At 39.8% G+C, this 19844-nt stretch overlaps 1 protein-coding gene across 11 annotated transcripts in view; it reads right to left on the bottom strand.

Moving 5' to 3' along the window:
* The window catches only part of GRAMD1B (GRAM domain containing 1B), a 332765-nt gene that overhangs the window by 44278 nt on the left and 268643 nt on the right, over window positions 1-19844 (bottom strand). For 10 of the 11 annotated variants that reach the window (XM_074215314.1, XM_074215319.1, XM_074215318.1 and 7 more), the window contains 2 exons: window positions 9267-9477; window positions 1183-1203 (listed from right to left, as the gene is read on the bottom strand). In XM_074215314.1, the coding sequence (XP_074071415.1) occupies window positions 1183-1203; window positions 9267-9477 (232 nt within the window). Of the gene's footprint in view, window positions 1-1182; window positions 1204-9266; window positions 9478-19844 lie in introns of those variants that run through there. The other variant, XM_074215327.1, reaches the window with a different exon arrangement.

The following is a 19844-nucleotide window of genomic DNA, read 5'->3' as shown; positions in this document are numbered from 1 at the left end:
AATTTCTAGAAGGTGAGAATTATTCTATTTGGTCAGATTTATAATCTTTCTTCCCCCTCCCACCCTGGTCTTTGCCACAATCTCTGTGTCTCACCCTTAAATTACTAATTTCTTTTTCCCCCCCCAGCATAGAAAACAAATTTGGTTTCTGAGTCAGAAAGAGCCCTACTGAGAAAGGTTGAGTTCAAGTCCTTTGACACATCCTAGTTATGTGACTCAGGAAAAGTCACATTCTCTCAGAGGCCTAGGCAACTCATTAATATCGATTTGCAAAGAATATGCTGACCTCCAGTTGTGAAGGAAGCTGCTCACCTGGAGCTCCCAACATCAATAAAATCACAGAGCTGGTCATTAAAATATGTATTTAGTTACCCATTTCTTCTCTTCTCTTCCTCGTATATAAAATCTTCTTTTCTGGAAACTCTAGCTCCTTAGTTTCTTTAATTTTCTTCTACTATACCTTTGTTTTCTAAGAAGTTTGGCTTTGTTTTGTTCTTTTCATTATTTTTCTTCCTGATAGTTTAGCCTGAATTTTATATTCTGAATCATGGATTATATAGTCCATGTTCTTGATTTTTTCTAAGTTTCCTTCATGGAGTTAAAGCTTCTAAAGTATGGGCTTTGAACTTCTCCTTCTTAACCAACTTCCACACATATCTTAATCTTTTAAATATCAATTTGTAAGGTGAACAAACTGCGCCATATGATGGAAATTACCCTGTACCCCAAATTATGTGGCACAACCCCATCCCAAATATACCTTGACCATTCATGGCAACTTTCTCTGCTTCCAACCCCAGACCCCTATACCAGCCCTCTAAAGCACTAGGACTCTGCCTTCATCCAGAAAACTATTTTGACCACTGAATTACCCATTTCTCTAGCAAGAGCAGTGAGCCATAGACAAAGGCTGAAGAGTTATCTTCTTGCAAATAGATCAGAGTCAAACAACTCAGTTTGACATTCCCAAAAAACCAAATGTATCCTGGATTGGAGCACTGATATTTGTGTGGCAAAGCTTCTGAAGGAGGAGAGAAACCCACTTCCCTGAACCCCATGTCTACAATCCTAGGATGAAGGCCAAACTGATCTCCAAACCATCTCATCCCCTTGCCTCCCTCAAGCCCACCCCTCACCCCCACCTTACATGTTCCCAGAGTGAAGAGAAATATGAGTACTTACGTTATACCAACTCTGGCTTTTCTGAAAGGACAAAATAAAAGAGAAGGTAAAATTAGTCAGGGGAGAGATGGTAAGATTGGCCAGAACATCAGTGGCTCGAGGCAGTGGGGACAGGGAGGTGGCAGGGCAGTTACATGAATAGCAGAGGAGTAGGGTAGGCAGGTGTCTGAAAGCAGTTTAATATCCATTCTATGGGCAAAGGGAGGTCCTCCTTTTTTCAAGGTGAGGGAGTAAAGGACCCCTGAAAAGAGCTATACCCCCACCCCAGAGCAATGCATGCTAGAATCCCCAGTTATAAAGCTGGGGTGGCAGCCGGACAACAGCCCCAGCAATAGCTAAAACACAGACAGATTTCCCTATCAGAAACCTCAGGGTCTTCTGATAGAGGACAGGGATGCTCTCTGTGGGCATCAGGGACCTTGCCCTAAAGCTGTCCAAGCCAGAGCAAAGTACAGAGAGAAACTCCACCCACCCTGTGCTCCAAGGCAGCCCCTCTCAAGGGTGGGTGGGTTGGGAGAGCAGTCCTGTGGATAGGACTACTGCATGCAGGCTCCCTCATTCAAATCTTGATCTGAGAGAAAGGATGAAAACTCCCGCCCTAACTTATTTTCTATAGAATTTATAAAACAAAAGAAATGGTTGTCCTCTGGTGTCTTTTCTGCCAGCCCAGAGCAAAGGGAGCTTGTCTTCAAGGAGAGCTAAAGCCCTACAGGAAAGAGGGATAGGAAGCTGGTCTGGGATCCACAAGGAAGAGCCCTCTGCATGAACTGAAAATATCTCAAGGGTCCTAGAGAAAGCCTTGCTCCCCCCCCCCCCCTTTCTTGTGTGTCTGCAACATTATGTCCATTTTAGGAGCCTGTGTAAGACACTTCCTCTACTTGGACTAGCTTTGCTGAAGGAATGAGTGTTTCTTTCAGAATCAAAATCTTTCACATGGTAAAAGATGAAAGAGGGAAGCCCCAGCTAACTGATTATCCCCCTAACTCTCACATCTGAGAATGCTAGTCTCAGGAAGCTCATCTATTATAATATGCTTACAGCCTCATGTATGCCTGTGTATGAAGCAGGAAGATGAAGTCTATGAGTGGGTAGGTACAGGGAAGGCTGCAGCTGCCACCCAGTCACCCTAAGGTTTCTTCCCTCTCTAGCCCAATTCTAGCATTTAAAAAAAAATCAGAAAAATCAGGCCCAGATCCTTCTTCCTTGGTTAAAATGGATTACAAGAGAGACTGGGGCATGGTAAGCCAATAGGACCCATCTCTTAGCTGTGTTATTCAAGCAAACCTGGACAACATGGTACACTAGGAATAGTCCTGGCTTAAGTCCTGGCCTACCTTTCCAGGCTTCACTGCAACACCCTTCCTCTGCTAATGCATATTCACCCTGGGCAGGTCTCTTATCTCTGTCAGCACTAGGGGAATGGGAAGGGCAGAGTAAGCACAGAGAAAAGAAGACTAGAGACACTGGTAGAGTAAACACAGAGAAAAGGAGAAGGAGAAGACTAGAGGCACTGGTAGCTGGACAGTCAGCCCCCATAGAATAGGCACAAGAATCCTTGCATGGTTTGCATTACTTTTTTTTTTTAAATTTGGTTTTTTTGCATTACTTTTTTTGTTGTTTTTACAAGGCAATGGGGTTAAGTGACTTGCCCAAGGTCACACAGCTAGGCCATTATTAAGTGTCTGAGGTCACATTTGAACTCAGGTCCTCCTGACTCCAGGGCCAGTGCTCTATCCACTGTGCCACCTACCTGCCCCTTACATTACTTTGTTTTTAATTTTTTTTTTGTAATACTTTTTAATGAGAGTGCTGATCATATAGGAGAGGAAGTGGAAGTGTGATTTCATTGAGAAAAAGAAGTCCCAGCTGAGGAACTCTATTCACCAATGGAGACTGATTCCTTCTATGTGATTGTAGTCTCAGTAAAAGTTATAAAGAGCAATGAGAGTGATTTGCTTAGGGTCACACAGTCAAGTATGTGAGAGGTAGAGATTTGAACTCATGCCTTCCTGGACCAGTTCTATTACATGCTGCCTTTCTAAAACACTACAAAATATGAATGATTGCAGAGAGCATGTATGAAAATTACTCCATGATCCTCAAGTAACATGTAAATATAAACTCATGTTACTATTTTCTTACATCTTTCACCCTACCTAGGGCCAAAATAGCAGGCAGCTGGGCAGATTGACTCCCCTACTCCCCAGACAAAGCTTTCCATGAGTCTACCCAATGTCACCTGACTTCACACTTTCATCACAACAGTCTCTTTTCTCACCCTGGGGTTCTTAATTAACTGGGCAAAATCCAGTCAATCTTGAAAACTTTTCCTAAAGAAGTTGACAGCACTTGAGATTATGGGATTAGAAACACTGTGCCTATAGTATGGTCAAGGTTAATTATCTCTTCCTCTCTTCTTTCCTTTCTATCCCTTCCATTCAATCTGTCACTACCTTTCTGCCTCTCTCTCTCTCTCTCTCTCTCTCTCTCTCTCTCTCTCTCTCTCTCTGTCTGACTCTGTCACACATACATACACACACATAGATACACACACATACACACAGACACAGAGACCACAGATACATAGGTAGACACACACACAGAGAGACACATAAACCACACACAGACACATAGGTAGACACACAAACACAGAGATGCATAGACCACACACATATACATAGATACACACATACACAAAACACACACACACACACACACACACACACTCTCTGACCCTGCCCAGCCTTTTCCAAGCTCCGGGATGTCCAGCCCCCTGCCATCTAGAGAAAGCCTTGCTGAGTCTCCTCTATTTACTTCTTCATCAAATCTTGTCTTAGTATTGGTCCTGTCTATAAGAAGTTGCTGGCATTATCAGTTCCATCACCTGATTACAGAGAGTGAAGGGAGAGGGATCAAATAGCAAATGAATGGGCCTATTCTGCTTTAACCCACCCAGATAAGCCTTAAATGAGTCTTTCCAAGTCCTCATTTACTACAAGAAGTGAGGACTAGAGAAGGCAGAAGAAGGGGATGGATTCTGAAAATGGCTTGGGGGGGTGAGGGGATGGAATCTGGGAAGATTTTGATATTAATCTACAGGAGATGGGGGACAGTAAAACTGTTTTAATGGCAGACCTTCAGGAGAAGGCTAGAGGGAGCATCACAGCAAGAGGGAGAGAATACCTCCTCGTCCACCTTAGTAGAAATGAGGGAACAGTTAAAAGGAACCAAAGATGGATAGAAAAAGGATGAGAGGTTATGTTGGCATTGACTGCTGCCCTGAGAGCCAGAAAGATCTATGGAAAACTAGGGGAGTGGGATGGGCAGAATAAGCACAGAGAAAAGGAGAAGGAGAAGACTAGAGACACTGGTAGCCGGACAGTCAGTGGGGGTTGAGAAAAATGACTCCTTACTTTGATCAGGTTAAGTCTGTCATACTGAAAAGAAAATCAGAAAAATTAGAACTGAAGGGGAGGAAGAAAAGAAACAGAAAACAAAGGAAAAGGGGTTCATTGCCACAGAGGCCAAAGAAGAGAGTCACAGACTGGGCAAACATACTAAGCACAGGGGGCAGGCCATGGGGTCAGGTCACTGAATTAGGGCTGGCATCATTTAAAGGGCAGCTCTGCTGAGGAGGACCCAGCGCTGACTTGGGGGCAAACCATCTCTACTGGGAAACCCAAATGGAATCAGGTTTTGTGGCTCCCTCTGGTGGTTAAAAATCATTACTACAGAACTGGGGGTTGGAGCATCTCAGCCACCTGAGATGAAATTTAACATCTAGTAGGACCTGTGCAGCCCTATCTAAACCAGGGTCAAGCCCCAGTACAAGTGACCATCCAGCCTAGATTCAACATTGCCTGGAAGAAGTAGAACTGTAATGTTTAGAGTCTCAGGGCTGTGTAAAAATTCTATTTTTACCCCTCTGTAGGGTGAGTCACTCTCAGACTCTTGAGTCTGATTCTCATCTGTAACATGATAGTAATTTCTAAAGTCCCTTCTAGCTCTATGAATAGGTTAATCCTGTGATGGGTTAGATAATGGCAAGACTTCCTTGAGGGGTTCCAGGTGGGGAGACAAGGGCATGAGGAGTAAAGTGAGAGCCTGGATATTACGTGTCCTGCCTTGGATTCACTCTATCACCTTCAGACATGAAAAAGGTCTATTTAGATAGAAGAGGGAAATTGGGTATTCTCACTGATAGCTTCTCCTCCCCTATTTCTGTGGCCTCCTCCTTACCTTATGCTATTTGAGCAAAACACTCACATGGATTTTTCTTTTCATCCTGATGAGTTCTTCTCTCCCTTTGAGTAGGATGTAAATCCTTCACTATCTAATTTCATACCACTGTATCCTTCAAATATCAGCCTGTTTTGTATTAGGAAGCAATAGATCTACCTGGATCAGGCTCTCATTAGTCATGGTCACAGCAATGATCACTGACTAAAATAGCTTCTTAATCAGTCTCTTAGCCTTCAGTCTCATCCCTTCCAATACATTTTTCTTATGAATTCCCATTGCCAATAACCTAAATTCTAAAACCTTGACTAAGATTCTCCATTCTAACTTACCTTCCTTCCCAGCTATATCTCAAATAATCTCTTCACAAGCTCTGCAGATCAACAGAACTAGAAAATATTGTGAACACGTACTGTAGTTTCTCACCTCTAGGCTTTTGCTCTTGTAATTACCTACCACAAAAGCCTTTCCTTGTACTGGTTAAGCCCAAAAGACTTGGCTCAATTATTATCTCTTCCTTTATCACTTCTATGATTTTCCCTAGTTTTGTGGTCCCTAAACTTTCAGAGGCCTTTACTTGGACTTCTTTCATACCTTACAGTCATTTACATTGTACTAGGATTGTGTATGTCTTATTCCTCTATTAGACTAAAAGCTCCAAAAAGGTAGAAACTGTATTGCTATCTTTGAATCTTCATCAATATAGTAGTACAAAGTGGATACTTTTAGATAGTTTACTGTCTAACTGAATTGGTTGATTCACTGGTCCCACATCCTCATCCACCTCTGTCTATCAAATTTTGTAACCTATTTTCCCCAGGCCCATCTCAGGTACTACCTTCTCCACAAAGTCTTTTCAAGTAGATCTCATTATATTTGTATCACTAATGCAAGAGCTATCATACTTACCCTGTAAGTATGTAGTTTTTGGTTATATGTTCTATATCCTTTACTAAAGCTGGAAGAACATTGTAGTTTTTGATTGTATGTTCTATAGCCCTTACTTTAAAGCAGAGGCTTCTTGACCACAAGAAAATCATAGGGCCAGCACAATCAAGTTCTCAACAAATAAGATAGAGTCTTAGCGTCATTATGAGCCATCATATATTGAGCACCTTCGTTGTGGAAGAAGGATAAACTGAACTTCTAATAGTGTGGGAGGCCAAGGGCTTTCTCAACACAGTCTCAAGTGAAGAGAAAAAATGACCTTGTTTTAAGTAAGTATCTACCATGGAGAGTTCCAAGTTCTCTGACCCTGACCTTTCCTCACTTTGGGCAGGTTGCTAGGAGCTATCACATTCCTTGAGCTTGGATAAGTTGTTTGAGGTAACCTCAGTCAGCTTTCTTAACTTCAAGTATGACTACATCACTAAAATCATAAAATGTGCCACTTTCCCTTAAGCATCTAGAAGGAAAGATATTCTGCCAACTTCCATACAATAGAGTCAGGATTTGTGGTTTCAGGTCCTGGTTCTGTCATTTAATTAATTTTCTGATTTTGGAAGAGTCACTTAATTTCTATGAGCCTTATTTTTTTCATCTGTGATATCAAGGGCTTAGAAAAAAGACTAGGGAAACATTCAAATCTGAAAAAAACAAAAAGTTATATGAGGCTTCTGAAGATCTTTCTAGCTCCAATCTCTGGTGCCTATAATCAATACAGCATCTCATAATTTTCATGTCTAAAAGATATCTCTACTTAAATCTTCCCTGTTGTATCTTAAGCTCCACTTTTTTCAAATTTTCTTCCACTGAAGAGAAATATTATCTTCCCCCAAATAACATTTCAAATAGTAGAAAGACTGATAACAAGTCAATCCTCAGTCTTTTCTTCTTAGATCATAAGATCTAAAGAAATCTCTTAGGATCTTTAGATCTCACTCTTCTTTTCCTTGGCCTGTTACTCATTCCTGGACTTCCTACCAAGCTCCCCACATTATTCTGAAATCAAACATTCAACACAGAACTACTTTCAGCTCACCAACCCTGGGGCACTGGTACCATGCCTTGTCAATGGGTGCTTTCCATTTCCCGATCGAGATCCAAGGGTCTAAGAATACCCACATTCCATGGGACTGTGGGAGAGGGGGATGAGGGATGTTGATAAAGGGATGCTTAAGCTGAGCTGCTCTGAAAGATTTGGTAAGAGGGAGAGGGGATGTTCAGGTGGGTCTCTTGAGGTCACTGATATGTAATATACATGATGGGGGACCTTGAGAACATCCATGAATTCATAACTATTAGTCTTGCCCCAAACTCCTAACCCCAGCCAAGCCACCATGTTATGATAGCTTAAGACCCATAGGTGAGTCTAATAGGATGCCCTAGTTAGGGTTGTACCCTCCATTCCCTGAATAAATGGAGCTGTTGCTGGTATAATTCTGAACAATAGTACCAGATAAGGAGGGAACTGAGAGTAATGCAGAGTCAGCATGAGACTGTGTCTTAGAAGCAAGGAGTAATCCCAGGTGTGATGAGCCAGTCTGTTCTCAGATCTCTGGTTCAACTCAAATGGCCCCTCAGTGACTTCAAGCCAACCTGACAGGACAAAAATGGAACCTGCCCCCTTTGGGAAAAGGACCAAGCAAGACAGTTTCAGGGTTGGTTTGCTGAGCACTACAGAGTTCTACTGCAGAGGGAAGAGAGAGAAAGACAGACAGAGAGATGGTGTCTTACTTTTGAGAGGCGCTTGTGAGACTAAAACCGAGCATGCAAGGGAAGGGGTCAGGGGATGGAGAGGAAGGGGAAGAAGAACAAGAAATCAATAGACAAAGTCAGGTGGGAAGAGAACACCCCCCCACTCCCAGAGGTTCCCACCCCACTCCCAGTGCCTGAGGGTCCAGGGATGAAGAGCAGTAACCCATGGGGAAAGACATCCCATCTCACCAATCCTTAGTATTTCCTTTCTTCCCTGACATGCAACTAGTCAAAAAATGTCTCTGCCTTTCCACTCCTTCCCCACCTCTCCAGGACTCCATAAAAATGGCCCTAAAGGAACATAGATGTAATGCACTATCCCTTGAATAGAAAGAAATCTTTGTGGTCCCAGCGACTGATCACCATTCTCACTGTCAGGGGACCAAAGGAGCGCTGACTCTCCTTTTCTGGGTGATCATCAGCTAGACTCCCCCTGCCCTGTTCTAATGGGGCCTTGGACCCCAGGGACCCAGAGTCCCCAGGATTCAGGGTCTGGCTGAAGGTGGGATGCTCATAAATGTAGAGGAGGAAAAGGAATGATATAGCATCCTGTAGCAGGATCCATTCCCTGTGGAACCTCTTCCTGGGAGACTAAGCTAACTGATTAACAAAGGAATGGCAGAGGTTGAGGGCTGGACTGACTGTTAACAAGGGAATGACAGGTGCAGGAAAGAAAGGAAAGTAAAGAAACACATCAAGAAGAGCCTTTCTGACTCTATCTACCACTGGGGGCCTCTGGACAAGAGGCCCCTCTGGCTCACATTCTAAAATGAGACCTGAGTGGGTTAGGGAAGAAGAAACTCTTCTAATTTCAAATGATTCTTGGGCTAACCGCCCAAACCCAGCTAAGAGTCTCCTGAGTATCTCCCTGCTGTGGGGAGAAAAGGGGGGTCCAAGGCTAGCTCCTAAATAGGCTGGTTTCCACTAAAATTGAGAGAAAACTGAGTTTGTGGACATTATTCATTCCTGATGGGGTTGTTTATAAATACGTTTACCTGAGACCTCCCCTCCCCTCTTCCAGCCCCATCAGTTAGGGTCTCAGGGAGCTGGGGTTATCCCAACAGGGGCAGACCAGAGGCACTCCCCACCCCTTCCCCATCTCCCCTCTCCACTTCAGATGGCTGAGGACACAGGTACCTCCATCTCACCTTGGAATTCTTGCTGCCACTCCGGCCAGACTGGGAAGAACAGCTGCGCTGTACTCCTTGCTCTGGGGTCGATGGGGACTTGTCGGAGGAGTGGTCCGAGCCCTTCTCCACCATGGTGTCTCCGTCTGGGTTCTGTGGGGTGGGCGAGCGGGACCGCTTGCGGAGGATGGGGGAGCAGGCAGGCGTGCTGCGGTTGGAGTTACTGGCAGTGCTGCAGGGGGCAGATGGAGAGAGGGAGAGAGAGGGAGACAAAGTAGAAGAAGGTTAGTGAGGAGTGGCAGAAGAGATGCTGAGGGGAGCCGGCTCGGCCAGCCAGGAAGAGGGGCTCAAGCAAGGGCAGGAGGACCACCGTCGGACAGCAGAGGGCACTGGTGGGCCGTCAGCGCCCACAGCAAGAGGAAGGAGAAGATGAATTCCTCAAGTTCCCAGTTTGTTGCTGGAAGATCAGGATGACCAGCATCAGTACCAGTGTGCAACTAGACAGAGCCTGATTCTTCTCAAAGGTGGGCCACTGTCCAAAGTCCCAGAATTCCTTAGGGGTAGTTTCCAGTCACCTGCAGCTTGCGGTTGCCTCTTAAATTGTAACCCTAGTCCCCCACAGTGCAGGACTGAGATAATCATAACAAAAACTCCCCCAGACACTCCTATCTCAATTATCTAATAAATATTCACTCTGCTACTTTCATTTTCCACCTCAAAAAAATATCCCCTTTATGTAAATGGTCATCAATTGATTTTGAACTTTCACCCTCCCATTTTTTTGGAGTAGAAAAACAGCAAAGATAGGAAAGAGAAAAAATAAAAAACAGAAAAGGTAGGAAAGAGATAAAACAGAAAGAGCAATGATAGGAAAGAGATAAAATAAAAAGAGCAAAGATAGGAAAGAAAAAGATAAAAAAAAAGAAAAAGATAAGGAGATAGCAAAGATAATAAAGATAAAATAAAAAGCAGATAAGAGGTAAAATAAAAAGACAGCAAAGATAAAGATAAAATAAGGAAGTAGAGGGTGCTTTGTTCAAATGTGAAATTTTAAAGTGCTTTTAGGGTAAGCATAAGGAAGTAATTTTAATAATAAAAGGAGGAAGAGAAGAAGGAAAAAGAGGAGTAGGGAGGAAGAAATCTGAGCAATTAGGTGGGGGGAAAGGGATACAGTTCAATTCACAAAATATTATGTACTTATTAATGTCCAGCTAGATTTGGAGTCAGGAAGTCTCATCTTCCTGTGTTCAACTCTGCCCTCAATCACTTCCTAGCTGTGGGACTCTGGACAAGTCACAACCCTGTTTGCCTCAGTTCTTCTAAAATGAACTGGAGAAGGAAGTGGCAAACCACTCCAATATCTTTGTCAAAAAAACCCCAGAGAGTCATAGATAACTGAAAGGACTGAACAACAATTCTGTGCTTAAGTTAGCACCATGCTACATGCTTAGCATTTTCCAAAGTTGAAATAAGACCATTTCCAGTCCTAAAGCTTCTTATCCAGTAGGATAAGATGCACACAGTTAGCTGTCGGAAGCATGTTACATGCTAAATGCATTAGAGAATGAAACTAAAGACTCATATTTGCCCTGGGAAATTCTCCTGGATACCTCCATTCCAGGCTTCCCCTTAGGAAGGGGAAGGGAATGGGCAAGGGAAAGAACATTGAGATTTGCATAAAATAAAATAAAGCACATCAAAACAAGCTATAACCTAGGCTTTCTCATTCAGTTCATTTGCAAATGGAAATCCTCTTTCCTTAGTAACAAAAAAAAAAAATCCCTCTTGGGTAGGGGATAGGGGGTAGTGATTTCTTATCTCCCAAACCTCAGAGGGAGAAGGGAAAGGATCCTGGACCACAGATGGAAGAGGGAACCTGGGGTAATACTAAGAGGACAAAATCTAAACAGATGGAAATAGAAGGAAACTGAATACAGTGGTTCAGAAAGGAAGAAGCAAAGAGAATTAAGGTATTAAAGAAGGAAGGAAAGAAGGAAGATAGCAAAAGAGGATATCAAGGAAGAGAAAGTAACATGATATAGATAGATAGATAGATAGATAGATAGATAGATAGATAGATAGATAGACATATAGATAGATAGATAGATAGATAGATAGATAGATAGATATAGATAGATAGATAGATATAAAACAAAGCAACATGCTAGATTTCAGATCCCAAGCCTGCCTTTTACTGTGTAATTTTGGTACAAGTACTTAACCCCTCTGGGTCTCAGTTTCCTCAATTATAAAATGAAGGACAGACTAGATAAGTTCTTAATTATTTTTGTGCCCTTTGGAAGACTGGTTAGTGAAAATAATGATGTAATTTTTTCTACAACCAAATTCACAGATCTGAAACCCATCCATTGATCTCCAACAGGTTAAGAATTTCTACACTAGGTGATGTCTAGTCCCTTAAATGCAGGAAATTCTTAGACATGAAACTGGGGGAGGGGGGGCTTACCTCATGTGAGGAAGCTCTTAGACACGCAGAAATCTGGGGTTATTCCCCAAGTGCCAAAGAGAGCAAGGCTTAAACCCTGTTTCAGTTAATTGAATATAAAAACTCTTCCTCCATAGCCAGCATCCTGATAGGTTCTCTCATGTCCATGTTCTTGTTCACAAAGGAGACCAATTTGGAGATAATCTCAGTGGCCTAGCCCAAACCTGTCACCACTGCTAGAAAAATGACCAGATGCAGGTCAGTAGAAGAGAGAGACAGTACATCTGGCCCCTTTGGACAAGGAGAATTACAGAAAGGAAAGAGAAGTGCATTTGTTCTAAATCTTTTTATGGTCATTTAACCATTTCTCCATCCTGGATACCAGATTAAGAATAACTGGAAGAATTTCCAGGAGGAGGACTAGAGAAGGAAATTCCCTTAAAGGGTAGAAAGGAATGTATCAATCAATAAGCATTTATTAAGTACCTACTATGTATCAGATACTGTGTCATACAAAGACAACAAAAACTAAACAATTAAATATGGTTATCAACATTCCCAGGGAAGCCAGAACCAGATTAAAATATAATCAGAAGATAATTAAAATAATCAAAAATATAATAAAACATAGATAACATTACATTTGAAAACTAAGTCAATATGCAGCTTTCAGAATCTTATCATTTCTATTTGAATTTGACACTGCTGGTTTAAGGGATCATTCTGGATCAACCAGAGAGCATATGGAATAAATCCATTTCCAAAAAACTGTGAATTATTTTTCAGATCAATTTAATCACTCAATTTTAATTTATTAAGGTCCAAATACAAGTAAGGCTTATGTAAGCACATATAAATAAGAGGGTATTTTAGTAAAGGAGAGGCACAGAGAGAAGGATCAGATCAAAAAAGGCCTCAAGTAAGAGAATGCATCTGATCTGAGCTTTCTTTTTTCTTTTCTTTTTTTTTTTTTGCAAGGCAAATGGGGTTAAGTGGCTTGCCCAAGGCCACACAGCTAGGTAATTATTAAGTGTCTGAAGCCACACTTGAACTCAGGTCCTCCTGACTCCAGGGCCAGCAGGTACTCTATCCACTGTGCCACCTAGCTGCCCCTGATCTGAACTTTGAAGGAAATTAGGGATTCCAAAGATTGTAGGGGAAGAGAAAGTAGATTTTTAAGAATAGAGGGCAGTCTGTGAAAGGGTCCAGAGAGAGGAGATGGAGTGTGTCATTTGTGAATAATTACAAAAAAGGCAGTTCAGCTGCACCAAAAAAGTGTGTTAGTCTGGAAAAGTAGGTTAGAGTCAGTTTGTGAGGGTCTTTAAAAGTTAGAGGAGTTTGTATTTGACTGTAAAGTTAATAGGAAGCCATGGGAGTTTATTGATCAGGGGATGGCCTATGATTAGGATTACCACTTTGATACAATGTGGAGAGCAGGAGTAGAGGAAAGACCTGAGACAAGGAAATGAACCAATGGGAGCCCATTGCTTATTTGGGTGAGAAGTGATGAGAACCTGAGGACTAAGGTGGTAGGTGTGTGAAGAAGGAAAAGATCAGATGCTGGAGACGTTTTGAGGCAGAATCAACCAAAACTGGCAACTATTTGGATATGTGGGCTGAGGATTAAAAGATGCCTCCAAGGGGGTGAACCTGGGTCATTAGAAGGATGGCCCTGCCCTCCATAGAAATAAGGATGTCTGCATGACGTAGATCTGGAAGGAAAATTAATGGACATGTTGGAGAAGTCTATAGGACATCCAATTTGCAATGTCCAATATGCAACTGGTGATGCAGATATCGAGAGCAGGGGAGAGACAAGGACTGGATATAGATCTGAGAGTCATTTGTACAGAAATGGTAATTGAATCTGGGAGCTGAGAGAAAGTTATATGGAGAAAAGACACAAGGCAGAGTCTTGGGGTACACTCACAGAGAGTGAGATAAGCACGATTATGCTACAAAGGAGACTAAGGAATGAGGAGAGTTAAAACAAAATTGTGTCCTCAAAAGCCCAGAAAGAGTACCTAGAAGTCAAGAAGGATGAGATCTGAAAAAAGGCATATACTTGGGAAAAATTCACAGGACTCTCTTATTCGCTCATCTTGTTTCCTCCCTAATGCTGTGGCACCAGGTCTGGAGTCAGGAGGACCTGAGTTAAAATCCAGTCTCAGACTCTTACTAGCTATGTGACCTTCGGCAAATTACTATATTCTATCTGCCCCAGTTTACTCAATTATAAAATAGGGACAATAACAGTACCTATTTTATGTGGATTAAATGAGATAATAGATGCAAAGCTCTTTAACCTACCAGACTTCTCTTCATTGTTCCTCCTCTCCTTCCATCCCTTCCTTATTTCCTAAACAATACCACCAGATTACATCAAGGATTTCACTATTGCAATTGCTCCCACCACTAATGTAGACTTTAATACTTGTGGTGATGAGCTTTTGTGCACTTAGCTAACTTGGCAGATTTTCATAAAAAAATTAGTCTTTATGCCTATACTCAGAATATTTCCGGTTGAGGAGCACCTGCCAACCCACTGTGTTCAATTGGCAAAGTCTTTGCAATTCCAGATTCACCTCCAAACAACAATTAAGCTTCAGAAAAGAGGACTCTCATGCAGCACCATCAAATTAACCTCCTAAAACAGTAATTGTTTCCAACCACTTCCCTGCTCAACAATCAACAACAATTCCTTATTTCCTACTATCTCAAATCTAGAACCCTCTGGATTTCAGGGTATCTCACAGCCTTAGACCCAAACTATTTCTGGAAGCTTTTTTCATATATCTCCCTCTCACAACTTATACTCTCTGCTCCAAACAAGAAAATCTATTCACTGTACTAAGGACAAGTCATTTTTGTTCCTACCATTTTGATTTGTTTATGCCAATGCCCCTGCTTAGAATGCCACCCCTCATCACTCCTCTTAATCTAAATTCTAGTCATCTTTCAAAAATCTAGCTACAGTTCCATTTCCTCCAAAATACTCATGATGATCTCTCCTTTTGCCTAACTATTGTTGTCCTTACACACAATTTAATCCATTAATTATTCTCTAATTGTTTCATGTGAATGAATCCTTGAAGGTGGGGACCATGGATCAAACTAGTGCATTCTAGTTCCTTTTCCAGGTGAGACTGAGAGGTGAAGGAGATCAGAGCCAGTGAATGAAAGAGCTAAGACTAGAAAGACTTTTGAGTCTATGTAACTCCATCATCCTACTGCCCTCAAGTAAGGTGGGTACTAAGGCTTAACAAATATTTTCCTTTATCTCTGCCCTTCCATAAATCAAATAATCAATCAAGAACTTAACATATGCTAAACACTGGGAATAAAACTTTCACTCCCTTCCTGACTCTGCTTCTGACTTTCTACCATGCCCCCTTTTCAGGACTCTTGTTTCTGTTGTCTTACTCCATTACAGTGTAAGCATCTTGAGGTCAGGTTCTGTTTATTTTTTCTTATATCTGTATCCTCAGATTAGTATAGTGCCAAGCATAATAAGTAGTTATGCCTCATTGATTTGAAAAAAGACAAAAAATAAACAAACCCCATCCTTAAGAAGATTCTATTCTATCAAAGGAGTTAACAAGTTGTCTATTTATGTAAGTATATATATGTGTGTGTGTGTAACATTTTTACATAAAAAATCTAACAAAAATATAATGTGCTAATATATGTCAAAATATAAAACATACAAAATATATTAGAAGGGTTATTAGAATACCCCTTTTCAACTGCTTAACAAAGAGTTCTAATCAATCACTCAACAAGCTCTTGTTAAGCAACTACTTATGGACTAGGCATCCTATGAAGCACAAGGAATAAAAATACAAAGAAAAAAATACATATTTTTAAAATAGGGATCTCCTATAGGAGAGACAGAATGCACACATATATAAATAGAAACAGAACAAATACAGAAAGAGGGAAGGCAGTCAGAAAGGACTATGCCACCACCATTCGTCTGACTGAACCTCTTTCCTCCAGGAAGGCACATATCTTGACAAGGAGCGATCTCCTATTTTGTTTCTTTTATTTTTATTTCAGCAAATATTTCCCAATTCATATAAAAATTTTTAATGTTCTCTTGTTCACTTTACTTTTCACCAGTACATATGAATCTTCTCAGGTTTTTCTGAAACTATCCTGCTTGTCATTTCTTATATAGCACAATAGTATTTCATCAAAATCACATATAACTTGTTCAGCCATTTCCCAATTGATTGACATCCCCCCCAATTTCCAAATTATTTTTGTACAAATTAGTCCTTTTCCCTTTCCCTTGATCTCTTCGGGATACAGACCTTTAGTGGGAACAGAGTGTGCATTATTTTATAGCACTTTGAACATGGTTCCCAATTACTCTCCAGAATGGTTGGTCTAGTCCACAACACTACCAATAATGCATTAATGTCCCAATTTTTTCTACATTCCTTCTAGCATTTATCATTTTCCATTTTTTGTCACCTTAGCCAGTTTGATAGAAGTGAAATAGCAAGCACTGCTTCAATTTGCATTTCACTAATCAGTAGTGATTTTTTTATGTGACAATTAATAGTTCTGATTTTGTGTAACTAGGTGGCGCAGTGGAATAGCACACTGGCCCCGGAGTCAGAAGGATCTGAGTTCAAATGCAACCTCAGATACTTAATAATTGCCTAGCTTGTGTGACCTTGGCCAAGTCACTTAACCCCATTGCCTTAAATAAAAAAATTTTAAGAGTCAAAAAAATAGTTTTGATTTCTTTGTCAGAAAACTGCCTATTATATCCTTTCACTATCATCTTGGGAATAGTTTTTATTTCTATAAATATAGCAATTTCCTATATATTTGAGAAATGAGGTCATTATTAGAGGAATTTATAATTTTTTTGTTTTCCTTCTAATTTTGACTTCATTAGTTTGTGCAAAAGTTTTTTAATTTCATGTAGTTCAAATACTCTATTTTATTTCCCATAATCCTCTATCTTCTTTGGTTATAAACTCTTCACTTATTCATAGATCTGACAGGTACATTTTTACATGCTGAGATTACCTTTTACATCTAAATCATTTGTACATTTTGACCTAATTTTGATAGATGGTGTAAAATGTTATATAAGCCTAGTTTCTGTCAAGTTGCTTTCCAGGGGCAGCTAAGTGGTGCTGGGGATAGAGTACTGGTCGTGGAGTCAGGAGGATCTGAGTTCAAATTTGACCTCAGATACTTAATAATTGCCTAGCTTGTGTAACCTTGACCAAGTCACTTAACCCTATTGCCTTGCCAAAAAAAAAAAACTGCTTTTCAGTTTTCCCCATCAATTTTTGTTAAATGGTTAGTTCTTAATCAAAAAAGTTTGGATTTGGGGTTTCTCAAAAATAGATTTAACTACCTAATCTATATCTCCACTCCATTTCTTAAACCAGTACAAAATTGTTTTAAAGATAAATAATTTGTAATATAGCTTAAAATCTGAACTGCTATGCCTCCTCTCTAAACACTAATTTTTTTACTGATCCCCTTGATATTCTTGTTTCTTTATTGTTTCTTTAGTAATACAGTCACTTATGGTGAGAGTTTTCTAATACTGAACCAGTCTTACATTACTGGTCATGATTTATGTATGATCTTTGTGATACATTGCTGTAATCTCTTTCCTAACATTTTATTTAAATTTTAGCATTGATATTAAAGAAATTGATCTATAGTTTTCTTTCTGTTTTTGCTTTCTTTGATTTAGTTGTGAAAACTATATTTGTGTCATAAAAGAAATTTGGGAGGACTCATTCTTTCAAAAGAAATTTACCAATTTTTTCGAATAGTTTCTATAGTATTGGAATTAATTGTTCTTTAAATGTTTGTAAATTCACTTGTAAATCCATCTGGTATGAAGTGTTTTTTCTTAGGGAGCTCATTGATATTCAATTTCTTTTCCTAAGATAGAATTATTTAATTTTTTTTCTTCTGTTAATCTGGGAAGTTCACATTCTTATATTCATCCACTTAGATTGTCAGTTTTAGTGGCATATAATTGAGCAAAATAACTAATTATTGCTTTAATTTCATCTTCAGTAGTAGTGCATGCACCCTTTCCATTTTTGATATTGGTAATTTGGTGTTTTTGATACTTTTTTTTTCAATCAAAGTAATCAATGGTTTATCTATTTTATTGTGGGGGGTTCCCCCAAAAAAAAACAGCTCCTAGTTTTATTAGTTCAATGGATTTTTTCTTTTAATCTCTTCTTTTGATTTCATTTTTATATTTAATTAGAGATTTTTAATTTGTTCTTTTTTCTAGTTTTTCTTAAAAGGTCCATGCCCAAATCATTGATCTGCTCTGTCTGTATTATATATACATTCAAAGACATAAATTTTACTTTAAGTACTGCTCTGTATTAGCTGTATCCCACAAATTTGGGGAAGTTTGTTTCACTGTTTCTATGATTTGATTTTTTTTTGATACACTCATTACTTTCCAATTAGCTTTTAATCTATGCTTTGAGGAAAAAGACACACACTATTCTATTCGCATTCAATTTTCTCCAGAGGTCTATCATATCTAACTTTTCTAAGAGTCTAGTCATTACCCTGATGATTTATCTTGCTCTGATAGGGGAAAGTTGAAGTCCCCACTAATAGTTTTACTATTTCCTCCTATAATTCATTTAGCTTTTTCTTTTACGAATGTGGATGATATGCAATTTGGTACATATATGCTTAGTACTGATGTTACTTCATTGTCTATGGTTCTTCCTATTAGGATGGTTTCCCTTCTTATCTGTTTTAATTAAGTCTATTTTTACTTTTGCTTTGAAATCATAATTCCTACCCTTGCCTCTTTTACTTCAGATAACGTTCTAGCCCTTATTTTTAACTCTATGTGTGTCTGTTTCAAGTGTGCTTCCCAAAAACAACATACTGTTGGATTCTGGTTTCTTCTCCATTCTGTTATCCATTTCATTTTGTAGGTGAGTTCATCCCATTCAATTTCACAGTTATTATTACTATACATTTATTTTTCTTGTTTCCTTCTGTTTATCTCTGTCTCTGCCTTCCTCCCTCCCTCCTCTGTCCCTCCTCTAAAGTCTGCTTTGTTTCTGACCATTGCTTCCCTTTATCTGACCTCCCTTTTATTACATTCAACCCTTTTCTCTTATCCCCTTCCCCTTCTACTTTCCTGTTGGTATAACACATTTCTATTACCAAATGAGTGTGTATATGCATATTTTTCCTTTCTGAATAAGTTTAGATGTGAGTATAGTTCAGGTCTTGCCTGCCCTACCACCACCATCATTTTCCTTTCCAATGTAAAAACTCTTCCTTGCATACCTTTTATGTAAGGTAACTTTCCCCACTCTTTGTCTTCTTCCCCCTTCTCCCAGGGCATTTCCCTTTCTCACCCATCCTTTTTTCTTTCACATCATTCCAATATAATTGACTCATTTCCACTTCCTTTATGTAGAATCCTTCCAACTGACTTATAAATGATCAAGATCTTAGAAGATACATCTATCATCTTACCACACAGAAAGGTAAGTAGTTTAATGTGCCTGAATTCCTTATAATTCCTCTTTCATGTTTATCTTTTTAATTTGTATTTCAAAGTAAAATTTTCTATTTGGCTTTTGTCTTTTCATCAGGAATGCTTGGAAGTTCTCTATTTCATTAAATATCCATCTTTTCCCTTGAAGGCTAGGTAGGATGTTCTTGGTTGTAACTCCAGCTCTTTGCCTTTCAGAACATCATATTACAAGTTCTGTGCTTCTTTACTGTAGTAGGTGCTAAATCTTGCATGATCCTGACAGTGGTTCCTTCATATTAATGATTTCTTTTTTGATGTCTGAAGTATTTTCTGTTTGGTCTGCTAAATCTTCCCTTTTGGGATCTCTTTCAATTTTTGTTTTATCCCCTGGTTCACAGATATTAAGGAGTTTTCCTTGACAGTTTCTTGAAATATGTCAGTTCTTTCTTTGGTAATGGCTTTCAGGTAATTCAATAATTCTTAACTTATCTCTCCTTTCTATTTTCCAAGTCTGTTGTTTCTCTAGTGAGATATTTCACATTTTCTTCTGGTGTTTTTTAAATTCATTTGACTTTTTTTTTCCTTGATGTCTCATGCCCAATCTCATGATGTCTCACTTGCCCAGTTCTAATTTTTAAGG

This window comes from Macrotis lagotis, chromosome 1, assembly GCF_037893015.1.
Source record: "Macrotis lagotis isolate mMagLag1 chromosome 1, bilby.v1.9.chrom.fasta, whole genome shotgun sequence".
Taxonomy (NCBI): domain Eukaryota; kingdom Metazoa; phylum Chordata; class Mammalia; order Peramelemorphia; family Peramelidae; genus Macrotis; species Macrotis lagotis.
The sequence above is the reverse complement of the archived record's forward strand: the minus strand, read 5'-3'. Positions and strand labels throughout refer to the sequence as shown.